The sequence below is a fragment of the Etheostoma spectabile genome, unplaced genomic scaffold, assembly GCF_008692095.1.
Source record: "Etheostoma spectabile isolate EspeVRDwgs_2016 unplaced genomic scaffold, UIUC_Espe_1.0 scaffold00008394, whole genome shotgun sequence".
In the NCBI taxonomy this organism is placed as follows: domain Eukaryota; kingdom Metazoa; phylum Chordata; class Actinopteri; order Perciformes; family Percidae; genus Etheostoma; species Etheostoma spectabile.
Window position 1 is genome coordinate 1,618 of NW_022603589.1, and position 17,108 is coordinate 18,725.

Below are 17,108 nucleotides of genomic sequence, written 5' to 3' on the forward strand. Positions count from 1 at the left end.
AATAACAAATGAATTACACTAAAAAAACATCCGCTAACATCCGCTAGCTTCAGGGGGCGTTGGGTTCTGTGGTTTAGCTGAGACGGCGAACATGAGCTAGCTTCAGAGGGAGTAGAGAAGGACGGATTCTGTGGTTTAGCTAGCGGCTAGTAAACGCAATATTATCGATCTGTGATATCGTCGGAGTCTGGGTTTATTTCTACAGTCTATGGTCGGAGTGCTAGCTTGGGGAGTTTGTCATAAGAGCTTCCATCGTATTTAGCTGCTAGCCCTTTCCCTCGGTCCGATTGTTTGTATCCAGCTTGGTGTTGTGTCTCAGTAATGCCCAGTGTGTCAGTCTCTGTTTGGCTATATTTTTGTAAGTGAATATGTTTGTGTTTTGTGTGACAACAACGTTATTTCCAGCCCTTTGCCTAGTAGACTTGATAGTATGCTGATAACAGGTAACCATCGCTCCCTCTCTGTCCTCTGCCTGCCGTGAGCGTTTCGGCGCCCGGTCTGCGGCAGGTAGCATTGGGGGTGTTACTTGCCGGTGGTCTGTCGGTCTGCCCTGAACTTTGTTAATGCCAATTGGATCACTATGGTGGCCCTGAAGTGCAAATCACAACAGCAAATAGGAAAACACTTCAACAAATCATTAAACACAACGGCATTAACTTCTACCTGAAAGGTAGGGCCTATGTAGCAGAGGACGGACCCTCCTGATTGGACAGACAAACTGTCTTTTAACAGGAAGGAGAGGAAACACAATGAAAAACACAGAAAAGCAACTATTTTTAAAACATGTGTATAAATATGTTGTGTTTACTTATTTGCCGTTGTTTCTCAGTTAGTGAGAAAAAATAACTAAAGTTAAGTCTTGGTCCGTCCATACCTGAGAGTGTCCAGTCTGCAGTTTGGATCCTCCAGTAAAGCAGAAAGCCGCTTCACTCCTGAGTCTCCTGGATGATTGTAGCTCAGGTCCAGCACTCTCAGATGGGAGGGGTTGGAGCTCAGAGCTGAGGCCAGAGAAGTACAGCCTTCCTCTGAGAGACTATACATACACACACACACACACAAACACACACACAGATCCAAAGTGCAACATTCAAGGTTCTGCCAAACATGGTTAGTTCTGAGGGCCATCCTTCTTTTCTTCACAAAATTAAAAACAGTTTTAATGCAAATCACACAGACTAGCAGCTAGCATCTACAGCTAATGTCCACAGCCCAGACTAGCAGCCATCTTTTACAGCTAATGTCCACAGCCCAGACTAGCAGCTAGCTTCTACAGCTAATGTCCACAGTCCAGACTAGCAGCTAGCTTCTGCAGCTACACCTAAGTAGCCCATATAAGCAGATGTATGTTAATTAATTTAGCCGGTCTCCTACATACGATGTGTGTTGATGTTGAATGTTTGTGATAAACTGAAGTATGATGTCATAAGAGTGTCATAAAAAAGAATAAATCTGTAAAATAAGAAGAAACTAAATGTCAAAGTTCAACTCAGTTCAGTTTATTTAAGAAAAAGACAGATCAAATTAATAAAACTAATGATTATTCATGAGTTAAAAATCCCAGAATTAGCCAAAAGCTCGCAACCCCCCCCGAATCCAATCAGCTGTTCTCATTCTCAATTTTACATTTCTTCATGCATTCCTGCCTCATTATGCAAATGAGGAGGGGCTGGTCTTAAGGGGTCAACTTCTGCCCATTGGCTGGTTAGCATTTTGCTGCATCGGTCGAATCTACATGGCTTTTCCCCACCATAAAGCATTGTTTAGTAATGTCAAACTCAGCAGGCAGACGTTCAGTGTCCGACCTCTTAAGGGAAGCTGCTAATAGACTGGAAGAATTAGAACGCTGTAAGTTTGAGATCTGAATCTCTCTCTCGCATTTCTCTGAAGTTAAGAAGATAGGCCGCTTCCTCCAGATTCTGAAAAACTACATTGTCGACATCTGTGTCCATGTGTGCCGCTAACTGAAACACACGTTCTGTCAGAGCGTCTAAACGAAAAATTATAAAGTCAATACTTATAACGTTAGCATTGTTTTAAAATACAGTTGCTAAATGCCTCAGCTCACTGACCACTTAATCGTAGGTAGCCATCTTTGTTGTGACTGTGGCTGGTGGCATGTAGATTTGACAGATGCAGTAAAATGCTAACCAACCAATGGGCAGAAGTTGACCCCTTAAGACCAGCCCCTCCTCATTTGCATAATGAGGCAGGAATGCATGAAGAAATGTAAAAGTGACAGGCAGAAATAAATACCAGGGGTGAAAATAAAAAGGGTAGAAAATGCAACGGAAGAATAAAACAGACAAAAAATGTAAACACAGACAGAAATAAATACATTTAAAAAAAAAGTAATTAATAAATAAAGTTGAAGATTATAACGGACAATAAATAAATAAGGTAATTATTACAAAGGTGAATAAATAAAGAAGCTAATTAAAAGAGATATATACATTTATGTCTCACTGTATAATTTAATTTCTACCTACATTTATTTGTTTATTGTATTTTTTGGGGCAATTAATTGTATGCTTATTCATTTATTGAGCATTTATTTATTACTGTATTTATTTTTAAATATGGTAGACCTGGTCCTCCATAGACATGCACCTACGAGGACAATTTCAGACCCTCCTTGATTTCTAAGTGGGAGAACTTGCAAAATAGCAGGGTGTTCAAATACTTATTTTCCTCACTGTATCTATCTAGATACTGTTGATAGATAGATATTGTTTGTTTTTTCTTGAAGCTGCATTTTCATATGTCTCTTTGTAGTTTTGCTTATTTAAAGCTAATGTACCTGTTCAGACTATTTCGGCTTCTCTCCGGTGTGAACATGCTGGTGAGATTTAAGGCCACCGCTCTCAGAAAAGGTTTTACCACATAGATCACAGCTGTACGGCTTCTCTCCAGTGTGACTGCACTGATGTATTTTAAGGCCACTACTCTGAGAAAACACTTTCCCACATTGTTCACACCAGAACGGCTTTTCTCCAGTGTGAATGCGCTGGTGTTCTTTAAGGTTACTACTCCGAGAAAACACTTCCCACATTGTTCACACCAGAACGGCTTTTCTCCAGTGTGAATGCGCTGGTGTTCTTTAAGGTTACTACTCCGAGAAAACACTTTCCCACATTGTTCACACCAGAACGGCTTTTCTCCAGTGTGAATGCGCTGGTGGTCTTTAAGGTTATCACTCCAAAAAAAGGTTTTACCACATAGATCACAGCTGTACGGCTTCTCTCCAGTGTGAATGCGCTGGTGACGTTTAAAGCCACTTTTATAAGTAAAGGTTTTGCCACATTGTTCACATCGGTACGGTTTCTCTCCGGTGTGAACACATCGGTGGACTACTAGCCTATCCCTCCTAGAAAAGGTTTTACTACATAGATCACAGCTGTACGGCCTCTCTCCAGTGTGTCTGCGTTGATGAATTATTAGGATACTCTTCAGTGTGAAAGCTGCCCCACATGATCACAGCTGTGTAGATTCTCTCCAGTGTGAACTCTCTGATGAATCTTTAAATATCCAGATCTTGTGAAGGATTTGTCACAGTGTTGACAGTGGTGACATTTTGGTCCCTCTCCTCTTCTCTGTTTCTATAGCAACAGAAAAACAAAGCGAGAGACAGAGGGAGAGTTAGTGAACAACCTTCTTAAACCCTGGACTTGCTCTCACTCATTTTCACTCTTCATACAATAATTTGACAAAATTAGGTGAAATATGTGTTGGTTTCAGACATGTTATTATGGAAGTAAATAAATAACTTCATAACTTAAATAAGTTCCGAAATATTCTACATTTTCCGTTTCCTCATTTAAATGATTGGCAATTTGAAAACAAAATCAATTCCCTCTTACCTTCAGATAAAATTGCCATGGTAACTTTAAAATAACACAAACCTTTCATACATTCTGGGTATTTTTCATCCTTTAAATCCCATTCAAACCTTATGAAACACATTAAAGTTCTTCTGGTGGCAGACATGTTGCTATGGAAGCCATGGGGTTCTTCTCAGTGTTTCCCCCAGGTTGAGATGTTACTGGTGGGGGTGTGTGTGGGGGCGGTGCGTGATGGCTAGGTTTAGTAATAATGGGTCCAGTTTTAAACCAAGTTTAACCAAGGTGAAAACAACGGCTCCACAACATTATCAGATCATTTAGAAAGAAAAACTATTTACATATTAAACAAGTTAGACTAAAAGATGACATAAATACAGATGAAAATATTGTGACACTATGCAGCATCTGAATATTTCAGGGTAGTTATTAGTGCTGCACGATATCAGGAAAATATGAGATATGCCTTAACGTTGAATATCAACATAATTATATAAGTTGTGATAAATGAACAGATATATAAATGTTGCCTTAGTTCTGCTGTCTTTGGTATTTTTCTAAAATACAAATTGCTTGTTACATTTTAAACAAATGACAAAAAGAGAGAGTAGCCACGATGTGCTTTGTCAATTGAATCAAAACAGTTCAGCAAATAAAATACCCATAATACTTTTCTTCATACAGAAAACGCCTGTTAAATCACAAACTAGGAATATCTTTTTTTAAAGACTATTTTTGTTTTTTTTCCCTTTATGAAAGAGACAGTGGACAGACATGAAGGGGGGGGAGAGATGGGGGATGAAACGCAGCAAAGGGCTGCAGGTCGGACTCTAACCTGCGGCCCTTTGCTGCGTTTCATCCCCCGCTGTTGCAGGACTCAGCCAACATGGGGCGAATGTGCTTGCTTCTTTTTTCATTTTTTGAAGTGTATTAATCCAGGTTTTGGGGTTCCTAACAATAGCCTACAACCAGACTCTGATAAATGATGTTCGGTTAAAACCACTTTCTTCCAGCTGAGACTTTGGGCTAAGGTCGAGCCTTACCTGTTGAGCAATCACTTAGAAAGAGTCATATATCCATTATTACGTGTGGATTAGACTACTGTAACTCTTTGTGTTGATTAGATCAGTCATCCCTCCGTTGGTTAGTTAGTCCAGAACACAGCAGATCCACTTTTAACCCGGGACCAAAAAGCTGGACCACATCCCACCTGTTTTGGCCACGCTCCATTAAAAGCGTATTTCTCTAGATTTTAAATGGGTTGTTGCCTTCTTATTTATCGGAGCTGTTCCACATCAGTCCTGTCGAGGACCTGAGGTCTTCAATCAGATGCTCAACGATGAGACCAGATCCAGGTTAGGCAATAATCTCTCTCTCTCTCTCTCTCTCTCTCTCTCTCTCTCTCTCTGTAACCGGGGCTAACCCTACACATGGTAGCAGAACACAAGTCTTTTATGGCGTTTTTCCACTGCTGTTAACAGCTCGATTCTACTCAACTCAACTCGACTCGTCGCATTATGCGTCCGTTTTCCATTGCAGATTGAGTAACGCCTCAGCGTGGCTGGTCACCATAGCTACGCGTGATGATGTAATTTTCAACGCGACTCACAACAGCACGTCGGCTACTTGCCATAGCTAGAAGGATTTTTTTGTTTCAGGGTTAAGTTTCCTGGTAACGTTAGCTAACATTTGCATGTGTTCATATTGGAAACGACATGCAAAAGCCCCTAATAGCCCTTAACATTATAAAGTTGAAAAGTTAAGTAGATAAGAGAGATAGAGAGTAGATAACCTGTTGGTGTCTGGCTAGATTGTTTTTTGTTTTTAAATGTCGCGTTTTTTCTGGACACACTATCTTCACTCTTGTTTGCTAAAAACACAGTGATCCGACCAATCAGCAGTCTGCAGGTTTCCACGTCACCTTTTGGTATCACCTCAGCTCGCTCGGAACCTCGACTGAGGTAGTACTAAAAAAGAGGACGATAAAGGAAAAAGTCTGTTGACATGACAACATTTTGTGCTTGATCCGAAAAATGTATCTCATCTTTGACTCAAACCTGATCCAAACCGAGCCGTGAGCTTGGTGATCCATTGCAGCCCGACTACTAGACATGGATGTATATGCATGTTCATTTCACAATGTCGAGAGTCATTTATATAAAAATCCTAAAAGACATTAGTGAAAGCGTCTGTGAGCATTCATTAATATTGAGATCAGATTCCTGGTCTCTTCAGTCTGGAGTAACCTCTTTCCTTCACTCACCTCCTCCTTCTTCCTCTTGCTCCCTCGCTCCTCTGAGTCTCCCGAGGCCTCCCTGACACCTTTCCTCTTGCCCTCCTCCTCCTCCTCCTCTTCCTCCTCCTCCTGGTGTCTCTGCAGGTACTCGGTGATCAGGTCCAGGTCCAGGTGGTCTTGCGGCTCCCATGTGTTCTCCTCACTGGAAAGGTGAGTGCAGACAGAAGAACATCTCCTCACACTTTGTTTTTTAGGAAATACATTCTCACTCTAGCTGCTAGTTTGGATTATTCCTTTTATCTGTTGCCATGGTGATAGGTAATTTGCGGGTCTGTGTGTGTGTGTGTGTGTGTGTGTGTATATGGACCAAAATCACCAATTATTAATATTCTAGACTCCTCCTTACTCTGAGAACCCCTTCCATTTCAGCAGAAACTCTACTCTTCCTTCACCACTCTGCGGTCCAAAACCTTCTCACCACATACTCCTCCTCTTCCTCCTTCACTGCTACAGGCTCCTCCTCCTCTTCCTCCTTCACTGCTGCAGGCTCCTCCTCCTCTTCCTCCTTCACTGCTGCAAGCTCCTCCTCTCTTCCTCCTTCACTGCTGCAGGCTCCTCCTCCTCTTCTCCTTTACTGCTACAGGCTCTCCTCCTCTTCCTCCTTCACTGCTGCAGGCTCCTCCTCCTCTTCCTCCTTCACTGCTGCAGGCTCCTCCTCCTCTTCCTCCTTCAGTGTTACAGGCTCCTCCTCCTCTTCCTCTTTCACTGCTGCAAGCTGCTCCTCCTCTTCCTCCTTCACTGCTGCAGGCTCCTCCTCCTCCTCTTCCTCCTTCACTGCTGCAGGCTCCTCCTCCTCTCTTCCTTCACTGCTGCAGGCTCCTCCTCCTCTTCCTCCTTCACTGCTGCAGGCTGCTCCTCCTCTTCCTCCTCCTTCACTGCTGCAGGCTCCTCCTCCTCCTCCTCCTTCTTTCCTGCTCCGGTCGCCAGCTTGACGTCTGCCCCAAGGGGGGGGGGTTTCAAATCGAGTAACCGTGGTAACCAATGATTGTTCTTGATTGGGGTTCACTACTTAACTCTCAGAGGAGAAACCCTGGAAAGCAGAATCACGGAGTCAGTGAGTGAGAGAACGAACCGCCGTCCTCGTCTCCAAATCTCTGTTTATACAAATTCTCCCAAACACAAAAGCAGAAAAACAGTCGTCAACAACAACGTTCCCCTCGTGGAAACATGTTTCACTTCAATTTAAGAACCCAACACCATTTTCTTTACTCCCCATTCTTCAGTGGGCAACATCTTCCACACTCAAATTCCCAGAAATAGTCTCGTCCTTCCCAAAATAAATATCCCCCTTACTGCACCGTTTCAATAATAATATCTATCTCTTCTTTCTACCTCCAAAACTCCTCCGTTATACTAATGTCATCATGGAAATCATAAACCCTCTTTGGCTGGAAATAAATATTCAAACGACTTCAGAGTCAAAACATGAGCCATCATACACCTGGGGACAATAGTTCAACTTATAATACATTCCTTTACTAATACTCTGGACAACTTTTAGGAGGAACTCCCCTTTAAGAGTTAAACAACATTTTAACATTAACAATCCTGTCAGGATACGTTAAAAACCACAAAATAACTCATTACCAGGGAATGGAAGCACCAGCACCCAGAATCACACACACAACCCTATGCTTACTAGCATGTTACTTAGCAGTAATTAGCCTGTGTCTATGTTAATGTTAACTAGCATGTTAGTTAGCAGTAATTAGCCCGTGCCTATGTTAATGTTAACTAGCATGTTAGTTAGCAGTAATTAGCCTTTGCCTATGTTAACGTTAACTAGCATGTTAGTTAGCAGTAATTAGCCCGTGGCTATGTTAATGTTAACTAGCATGTTAGTTAGCAGTAATTAGCCGGAGCCTATGTTAATGTTAACTAGCATGTTAGTTAGCAGTAATTAGCCGGAGCCTATGTTAATGTTAACTAGCATGTTAGTTAGCAGTAATTAGCCTGTGTCTATGTTAATGTTAACTAGCATGTTAGCAGTAATTAGCCTGTGTCTATGTTAATGTTAACTAGCATGTTAGTTAGCAGTAATTAGCCTGTGTCCATGTTAATGTTAACTAGCATGTTAGTTAGCAGTAATTAGCCTGTGTCTATGTTAATGTTAACTAGCATGTTAGTTAGCAGTAATTAGCCGGAGCCTATGTTAATGTTAACTAGCATGTTAGTTAGCAGTAATTAGCCTGTGCCTATGTTAATGTTAATTAGCATGTTAGTTAGCAGTAATTAGCCTGTATCTATGTTAATGTTAACTAGCATGTTAGTTAGCAGTAATTAGCCTGTGTCCATGTTAATGTTAACTAGCATGTTAGTTAGCAGTAATTAGCCTGTGTCTATGTTAATGTTAACTAGCATGTTAGTTAGCAGTAATTAGCCTGTGTCCATGTTAATGTTAACTAGCATGTTAGTTAGCAGTAATTAGCCTGTGTCTATGTTAATGTTAACTAGCATGCTAGTTGATAATAGATAAGATCTACAAAACTTAATTTAAGATATCTGAAAAGGACCATATAGATATCTTGAATTGAGTTGAATTAAAGATATCTTGAACTGGAGTTATGACGAATCAGCAGAGGTGTAGTGGTAAAAAAAAGAGGTGGGTAAACTATAAATTCTGTGATCAGGTGGACCAGGGCGCGATCCCCGATAAGGGGGGCCACGGCCTACCGGTGTATCCTGATGACATTGCTATAGGTTGTCTTTTATTACTGGTTGTTCCCTCATAGGTCGCACAATCAGTATTCAGTTCATTCATTAATTGAAGTTCTTGTTAAAAAGACTCAAGAAGGAATTATATGGTTGAAATCTATAAAGTTTACTAAATGACAAAACAGAGACAACTAAAATGTGTAAAATATTCACATTTAACAATCTGGAATGAAACCCTTTTTACTTTTGTCTTAAAAAAAAATTACTCAAACCAACTAATCAAAAACCCCATTGATTTTCTCCATATGAATTTAGATTATCAGCCATAATGTATAAACCATCCGAGGTAGACTGACCCAGTTTCTGCTCCTGATGAAGCTAGAAGTCTGTATGATATCGACCTTGTAACATTATAAGAAAAACAATTATCCACTATCTTGCGTAGAAAACCTACCTTACCCACAATCCTAAGCGTAACAGCAACGTTTCAGATTGGTACAACTCGCTGTTACCATAGAAACGTTTACCGTACCCGTGAAACTGCAAACAGCTAGAGTGACAACAATAACTAGTTAGCTAGCTGACTAGCAAAGGGAGCTTCTTGTCACTAACGTCCAGTGGCCACAGAATGCATGAAATAACATCCTAATACAATCCTAATAACAGTTATTTATCAGACAATATATCCTGAATTTCACTAATGGCAAAAGGAAACTAGGTGACCTGCAACTTCCTGTCTAAAAGGGGGAGGCTAACCTAATCAGTGCCGTGGCTTTTTGAGTCAGTGGCATGAATCTGCCAATAACCAAATTAACCTCAAAAACATTAAGTTGAGTCCTGTTTTCCGAGCTCACTCACTTTGGGCTTCTTTAAGAGACCGTTTGCTGGCATCAGGAGGAGGGCTGCTGTCTTGGCGGCGCTTAAAAAAAATTATGGATATCCATTTTTAAAACCCATTCATCATTAACTACATGAGACATGTAGCCTAATGTAGGATAGTGTGACTGACGAATCTTTGACTGCTGCTTCCTGCTTGATGTTTTAAGCCCCCAGCGCCGACTTCAAGGCACCCAACCATTGCCCAATCCTAGTATATTACAGGTAGCGCTGCCTGGAAGGCAACGCTGGGGGCTCACTACCCCAAACACCGCAAGAGACTGGTCAACACTGCAGTAATGCAGCGCAATATGATGGACTTCGTCTTAGGTTTAACAACCTATGAAACTAATAATGATCAATATGAAACTAAAACGACATAAGCTTAACTTAGAATAGCTTTGGGACGATAGGCTATTCAGAGGTGGGTAAACGCACTTTCAGAATTTTGAGAGGTGCATAAACGGCGTTTACGTGCGTTTAGCCTCCACTACATCACTGAGTATCACATTGTAGACATCTCAAACTGGAATTACAGATATCTATAATTCTATAATTCAGTTGCGAATATCCGTAATTCACATAGTGGATATCTGCAACTGAACTGTAGATATCTGGAATGATAAATGATAATACAAATTAATGGCAAACGTGATGTGATTTAAATGTTAAAATGGCCATACGATACACACCTGTTAGCTAGCCGCGAGCTCTATTGTTTACCAAGCCCGTTTCCCGCGGTTCCAAACGCGGCTCTTTAGCTCGCCTTTCCCCATCATAACCTCCATAACTACCCCCCCACAGCTTCAGTCCCCCACACACACGGCAGAAGGAAACCGGCTGTTGTCATAGTTACCGAGTACCGACCTGGAAAGCAGAATTACGGCATCAGGGAGAGAGGAAACAAACCGCCATCCTCGTCTCCAAAGAGGAGGAAAGTGTCCGTCACCTGGGCCTCGGGGTGTACCGATACCCGCACATTGGTTCCGCTTTCTTTGTTCCCCCGCTACGTTAATATTGCTTACCAATAAAATATGAAATTCGTACTAAACGCTACGAGATGCTGCTCTATACACGCTAAAAGTAGTGATTATTTACATGGAGTTTGGTGGAGATATGCTGCTCTATACACGCTAAAAGTAGTGATTATTTACATGGAGTCTGGTGGAGATATGCTGCTCTATACACGCTAAAAGTAGTGATTATTTACATGGAGTCTGGTGGAGATATGCTGCTCTATACACGCCAAAAGTAGTGATTATTTACATGGAGTCTGGTGGAGATATGCTGCTCTATACACGCTAAAAGTAGTGATTATTCACATGGAGTCTGGTGGGTTTGGTGATGGTGATTTCTGTTTCATGTTAAACTAAAAGGATCTTACTCTTTAACTAAAGGTCTATCTCTGTAGGGATCCATCCCATAATGTTGTCAGACTCTTAGAATAATAATCTGAGTCTGTCAGAGACAACAACAGAACCTTTAGTGGACGGAAACTTTACCTTTTAATTAGGAGTTGAAACACAGACACAACAGGAAGAATACATCATCAAATAATCAGCATGTGGCCTTGTTTTATTGAACTCATTTTGCATTAAGTTGTTCCACATTCCCCGACATTTAAAACAAGTCGATCATTGACGTTATTCTACAAGTCAGATGAATAAATCAGCCGACCCAACTCCCTACGGACTGAGCTACTGCCCCCCCCCCCCCCCCCCCCCCCCCCAGTAGTTATACCTTTGACTTTCTGACTTTAATTATGACTTTGTGAAGCAAAACAACATGAGGAGATCTGATCAGATCTGCTTCACAGTGCAGAGTGTGTGTGATGGTGAACAGACTGAACTTTGATTTCAGCAGCTGGTCTTCAGTCAGTGTTTCTGTCCACAGGAGAGACTCTCAGTCCTGCAGAGGACACAGAGACACTGAGGAACCAGGGTAGACCCCAAACCCAGGATAGAGAGGCTGAGTGAATGTGGTGTTGAAGGTGTGGAGGTGGATCAGTGAGTCAGAGGAGACTGTGTAGAAGGACAGAGAGCCAGCAGGAACGTCCACATACACTGCTACTCTGTTAGAGACAGAGCAGGAAGTGAGGTCTGGTCCTCTGTTATTGTGCCAGACAGAGTAACCATGTTCATCAGAGCAGACCAGACTCCAGGACTTCTCATTCCATCCAAACACACAGTCTTCACTGTTTCCTTTCCTGCTGATTCCTCTGTAACTCACTGATACAATAACCTCTCCTCTCCTCTCGACCTCCCAGTAACAGCGACCAGTCAGACCATCTCTACACAGCAGCTGAGGACAGCAGTTAAATCTGTCTGGATGATCAGGATATGACTGAGACTCCTCACACGTGTCACCTTCCTGTTATTGTCAGACAGTTTGAGTCTTCTGTTTACTGTGTTTGTGTCCAGTTCCAGTTCACAGACATCTGATGGAGAGAACAAGACACAATACAGCTGCAGGTTATCATCTGATCATTTATTAACAACTTTACTGACAATAACTGAAAGAAAACCCTTCAAACGTTGATTTGATATCCAGCTGTGAGTGATGTTTAACAATCCAGTTCTACCAACATGAAGAGTTCCTGAACATGAGAGTCAACATGTCAACAATGTCCAGCTTCTTGTCCTCGTGTTGACCCGATGAGGACAGCTGATGATCCAAATCTAGAAACATCAACTGAATAAAGTCTCACTAATAAAACTGTCCCATCTTCTTCTACTGCAGCATAAAGCAGCTCTGAACCATCTGCTTTCTAAAACTGCTATTAGCTGATGTTCAGTTATAGAAATACCAGTTTATGGATGAAAACTTAGGATGTTCAGATTTTACATGTCATTACATGTCTTACTGAAATTTGTGAAATGCTTTCATACAAACAATAAGAAATGGAAATAATATATATAATAATAAAATATATAATCTCTGATTGTTTGTTTGCAAACGTTCGTTCAAAACGCCATTCAAATGGGGCGGCCTCTAGCCCCCCTAGTAAGAGCGTTAGCCCCATGTAGGCCAAGTACTGCAGCGGTCCAGGTTAGAGTCCGACCTGCAGCTCTTTGCTACGCGTCATCCCCCATCTCTCTCCCCCTTTCATGTCTATCCACTCTCACTTCTAAGAAAAGCAGAAGCCCCAAAAATAATCTAAAAGACAAATACGCCATTCAAGTAACAGCCTTTGTTGTGTTTGATGCTAGCTTGTAGCTAAGGTTTACTAAGCATTATTTTCTCCCTGCTGTTTGATCCCCTGGTCTAATGTCATTTACAGCAGTGGAACTGATGTTTAGGGAGTAAAAACACATCCAGCAGTGAACCAACTTTGTTAAGGTGGTCCATTTGTACTGGGTTGACATTACAGAAGTCTCTCGTTACTTTTGCTAATCGTCGCAAAGTGACGATTAGCAATCATTACTGCAGCATACAGTAGATTCGATTTGCAGAAGGGTAATGCAGCAGGCCAAATACACCACACACAGCTTTCCACACACACACACCAATCATCACAGAGTATCCATACTTACACACATGGTAAAAATAATGTAGCCTAGTCATATCTGTATTGACTGAATATATCCAAATAAACCTGGTTCAAAACACGTCTTCTGGGGTAAAATAAACCCATGTCCTGTGATCTGTATAACTTGGGATTTGGTGATCCACTTATTCAAATTACTGTAAAACACATGTTCACTATAATGTTCTACTCCGAGACAGAGATAAGATTAAAGTTCTGGCATGGACCCCTATCAGAGGCCTCCTCTCTTACTGGGGCCTCGCTGTGTGATCCCCTGGTCTGATGTCATTTACAACAATGGAACTGATGTTTAGGTAGTAAAAAACATCCATTACTTACGTTACACTACCTTCACTAATCCTAACAGCTACCAAATATCGTGTTCTTCTTCTTCTGTATAAATGCGTTACTGCAGAAGTAAGGTCAAAGTTTAATGTGTGCTGCCCCATTGGCCGAAGAGAATCAGCTGTGTTGGCTTTGGTTGTTTTATGATGTATTTATTTTACAGACGTTAAACTATTCTCAGTTCTGCATTTTTATGTATTGAACCAAGGAAGTTGAACATAAAAGGCAGTTACATTTTAAAGTGTTAAAGTTTTCTACTGATCTTTTATTCAACTATCTAAATAATATCTGAGAGTGTTTCGTGATGTGATTATTGCGTCATTTAATGTCAACATGAGGATAAAAACATATATTGTGCCGCCCTATGGAGGACAGTGTTAATTAGCCGCTGTGTTAAAGCAGTGTTGCAGACATTACATGTTTTTCACTTTGGAAATACCGATATAGCTCATAGTGAGTTAAGTAGTTCCACAGTGGAGGCACCGTGTTATTGGTTGTTGATTATTTCTTTATAGTTACCTATGCCTATAATAACAACATTCACTGGTAAAGGGAGATTTAGCCAATTCACCATAATAAGTAACCTCATCTCATATTATACTTCCAGCACCAGGAAGGGGTTAAACTAGTGTAACACACAGCGGAGTTCTCTTAGAGCAAACTTAAAACACACTCACACTTCCTCACACCAGGTCTCAGTCTCTGTGGTCCACCATGGTCCACCCTGCAGGAAGACACAAAGACACAATCCACTTCATACTCCAGGGCTGTGGGTAATTGAAGGTTTAACCATCACATTGTGAAATGAGACGGAGTGAGACTACGTGGACTCTGCAGCTTGTTCAAGTCAAAGTCAGGGCAATGCTGCTAAAGCTGTCACGGTGTGGTTACACTTAAGCCGCCTACACATGATACGCAATCTGCTCTCTGCACACCGCTAGGTAGGACGCAGAGCAAAGCACAGCGCAGGTAAACGTCATTAAGGGTGGCAAGGAAGATATTTCCTGTTGCTAGGTAACGACATGCCATTGTCTCATTGGTTGCGCGTGGGTAAAGTTTAAGTAATTTGAACTTTTAGTGCAGAACAAAGCGACACCTCCCCGTAGGAAATCAATGTTTTGCTGTTTGCTGTTGTGATTTGCACTTCAGGGCCACCGTACTTTCCAGACCTCTGACTTTGAATAAATATTTGTATTTGTGTTATAAGATTAAGAACCCCTGTCATACCCCTTCACTTAGATCCTCAATTGAACATTAACCAGAGTTTCTCAGTTAGTGACAAAAAATAAATAAAATGAAGTCTTGGTCCGTCCATACCTGAGAGTGTCCAGTCTGCAGTTTGGATCCTCCAGTAAAGCAGAAAGCCGCTCACTCCTGAGTCTCCTGGATGATTGTAGCTCAGGTCCAGCTCTCTCAGATGGGAGGGGTTGGAGCTCAGAGCTGAGGCCAGAGAAGAACAGCCTTCCTCTGAGATCATACAGAATGAGACACACACAACACACACACACACACACACACACACACACACACACACACACACACACACACACACACACACACACACACACACACACACACACGGTTGGTCATGACAATTCAGGTACGACCACACAGCCCGGGAGCAATACTTACCAATTACTTTGAGTGTTAGAAATGGACAAGGCTTACAGTCCAGCTGTACACAACAAGGACTAATGTAGTGTAGATAGAGTTTTACTGTCCAGTAGAGAGAGAGAGAGAGAGAGAGAGAGAGAGAGAGAGAGAGAGAAATAAACATTATTTTGTAATTGTTTTGCAATTATTACATTCTAAAGGACAAATAACTTGATTGATCGCTCCGTTCTGCTGTTGTTGAAGCTGCCTGTATAAACCCAGCACAATTAGAGAATCACTAATTTTAGGCTCAGATCTGAATGCTAAATAGTAGCCTATTTTGCATAGTGACACTATAGCAAAATAGGCTACTATTTACAGTAATTTCATACAGCAGAATGGCCGTAGAAGTTGAGATTTTTTTGATTGTACATCTTACTGTGAGAGAGACAAGGTATTGTAAGACATGTATTGTCATACTTTTGTTAAAAATAAGAGTTTCCACTATACGATCACAGTTTAATAAAGAGCAGAACTCCAGATAACTGCTGTGGGCTTCTATGTCTCTGTCTGTGATGTGGACATGCCTATCCTGATTTGGTCTGGTTTCCCCATATGCAGATGCAGATCCACATACACAACGTAGTGAGACTGTCACAAAGGGGACCGTCACATCGGCTTGAGCCTTCCTCAGCCGAGCTGCGGCCAGACAACTCTGACTGGCTTTTAGTCGTTGCAGAGAGTTTCACAACATAACAAAGGGCAGGACAGCCAGCTGGCCTTCTTGTTGTTGGACTATTAAGTAATATTAGCTGGCTTGTTATGTCTTGTGTCTTTGGCTCTGTTAACAGAGTTGTTGACCCGCTAGATTTAGATTAGAGGTAATGTAATCATAACAAATGTATGTGTAGAGGCATCAATACTTATGACAGCAGTGTAGAAGTAAGTTACTCTGAAACTGTAGGGACACAAATAAAAAATAGAATTGTTTCACAATGTTGCCTTAAATTTCATTGTTAATCAGGTCCTAACTGAACACCAACCTGAGAGTTTCCAGTCTGCAGTGCGGACCCTTCAGTCCAGCTGACAGTTGCTCCACTCCTGAATCTTGCAGGTTGTTGTTACTCAGGTCCAGCTCTCTCAGACTAGAGGACTGGGAGCTGAGAACTGAGGACAGAGCTTCACAGATTCTCTCTGACAATGAACAGACACTCAACCTAAAAGATTTCATTAGAACGGCCATGCAATAATTAATATATGAAAAAAAAACTTAGTTGTTCATCATTTTCAAATAGCTGAACACCAACCTGAGAGTCTCCAGTCTGCAGTGTGGACTCTTCAGTCCAGGAGACATCAGCTCCACTCCTGAATCCTGAAGGTCGTTGTTACTCAGGTCCAGCTCTCTTAGACTAGAGGACTGGGAGCTGAGAACTGAGGACAGAGCTTCACAGCTTCTCTCTGAAAGCTTACACCCCCTCAGCCTGAAAAGACATCAGCAATGCATAAGAACACAGCTTCAAGCAAACATAAACAAATTATAATTAAAGCAAAACTCCATTTAATCTGGATAGCTGTGTGCACATACAGAGCTTTGTTGGAGGCTTTGACCACTGGCAGCAGCCTCAGAAGAGCCTCCTCTGAAGCAGAGTATTTCTTCAGGTCAAACACGTCCAGATCTTCTTCTGATGACAGTAAGATGAAGACCAGAGCTGACCACTGAGCAGAAGACAGTTTATCTGTGGAGAGACTTCCTGAACTCAGGGACTGTTGGATCTGCTCCACTAGAGAACCATCATTCAGTTCATTCAGACAATGGAACAGATTGATGCTTCTCTCTGCAGACAGATCCTCACTGATCTTCTTCTTGATGTACTTGACTGTTTCCTGATTGGTGTCTGAGCTACTTCCAGCATAGGTCATCAGACCTTGTAGGTGTCTCTGATGGTCTGCAGTGAAATACCCAGGAGGAAACCGAAGAAAA

The 17,108-nt window shown here is 41.7% G+C and overlaps 1 protein-coding gene across 1 annotated transcript; it reads right to left on the reverse strand.

The window, feature by feature from the left end:
* Positions 1–11,771: 11,771 nt before the first annotated feature.
* LOC116678849 (ribonuclease inhibitor-like) lies at positions 11,772–16,525 on the reverse strand. The gene is made up of 4 exons (XM_032508581.1): positions 16,435–16,525; positions 16,171–16,344; positions 14,212–14,258; positions 11,772–12,100 (listed from the first exon to the last, which is right to left on the reverse strand). The coding sequence occupies exons 1-4, from the start codon at positions 16,479–16,481 to the stop codon at positions 11,943–11,945; spliced, it is 426 nt and encodes a 141-aa protein (XP_032364472.1). The 5' UTR covers positions 16,482–16,525; the 3' UTR covers positions 11,772–11,942.
* Positions 16,526–17,108: the final 583 nt, after the last annotated feature.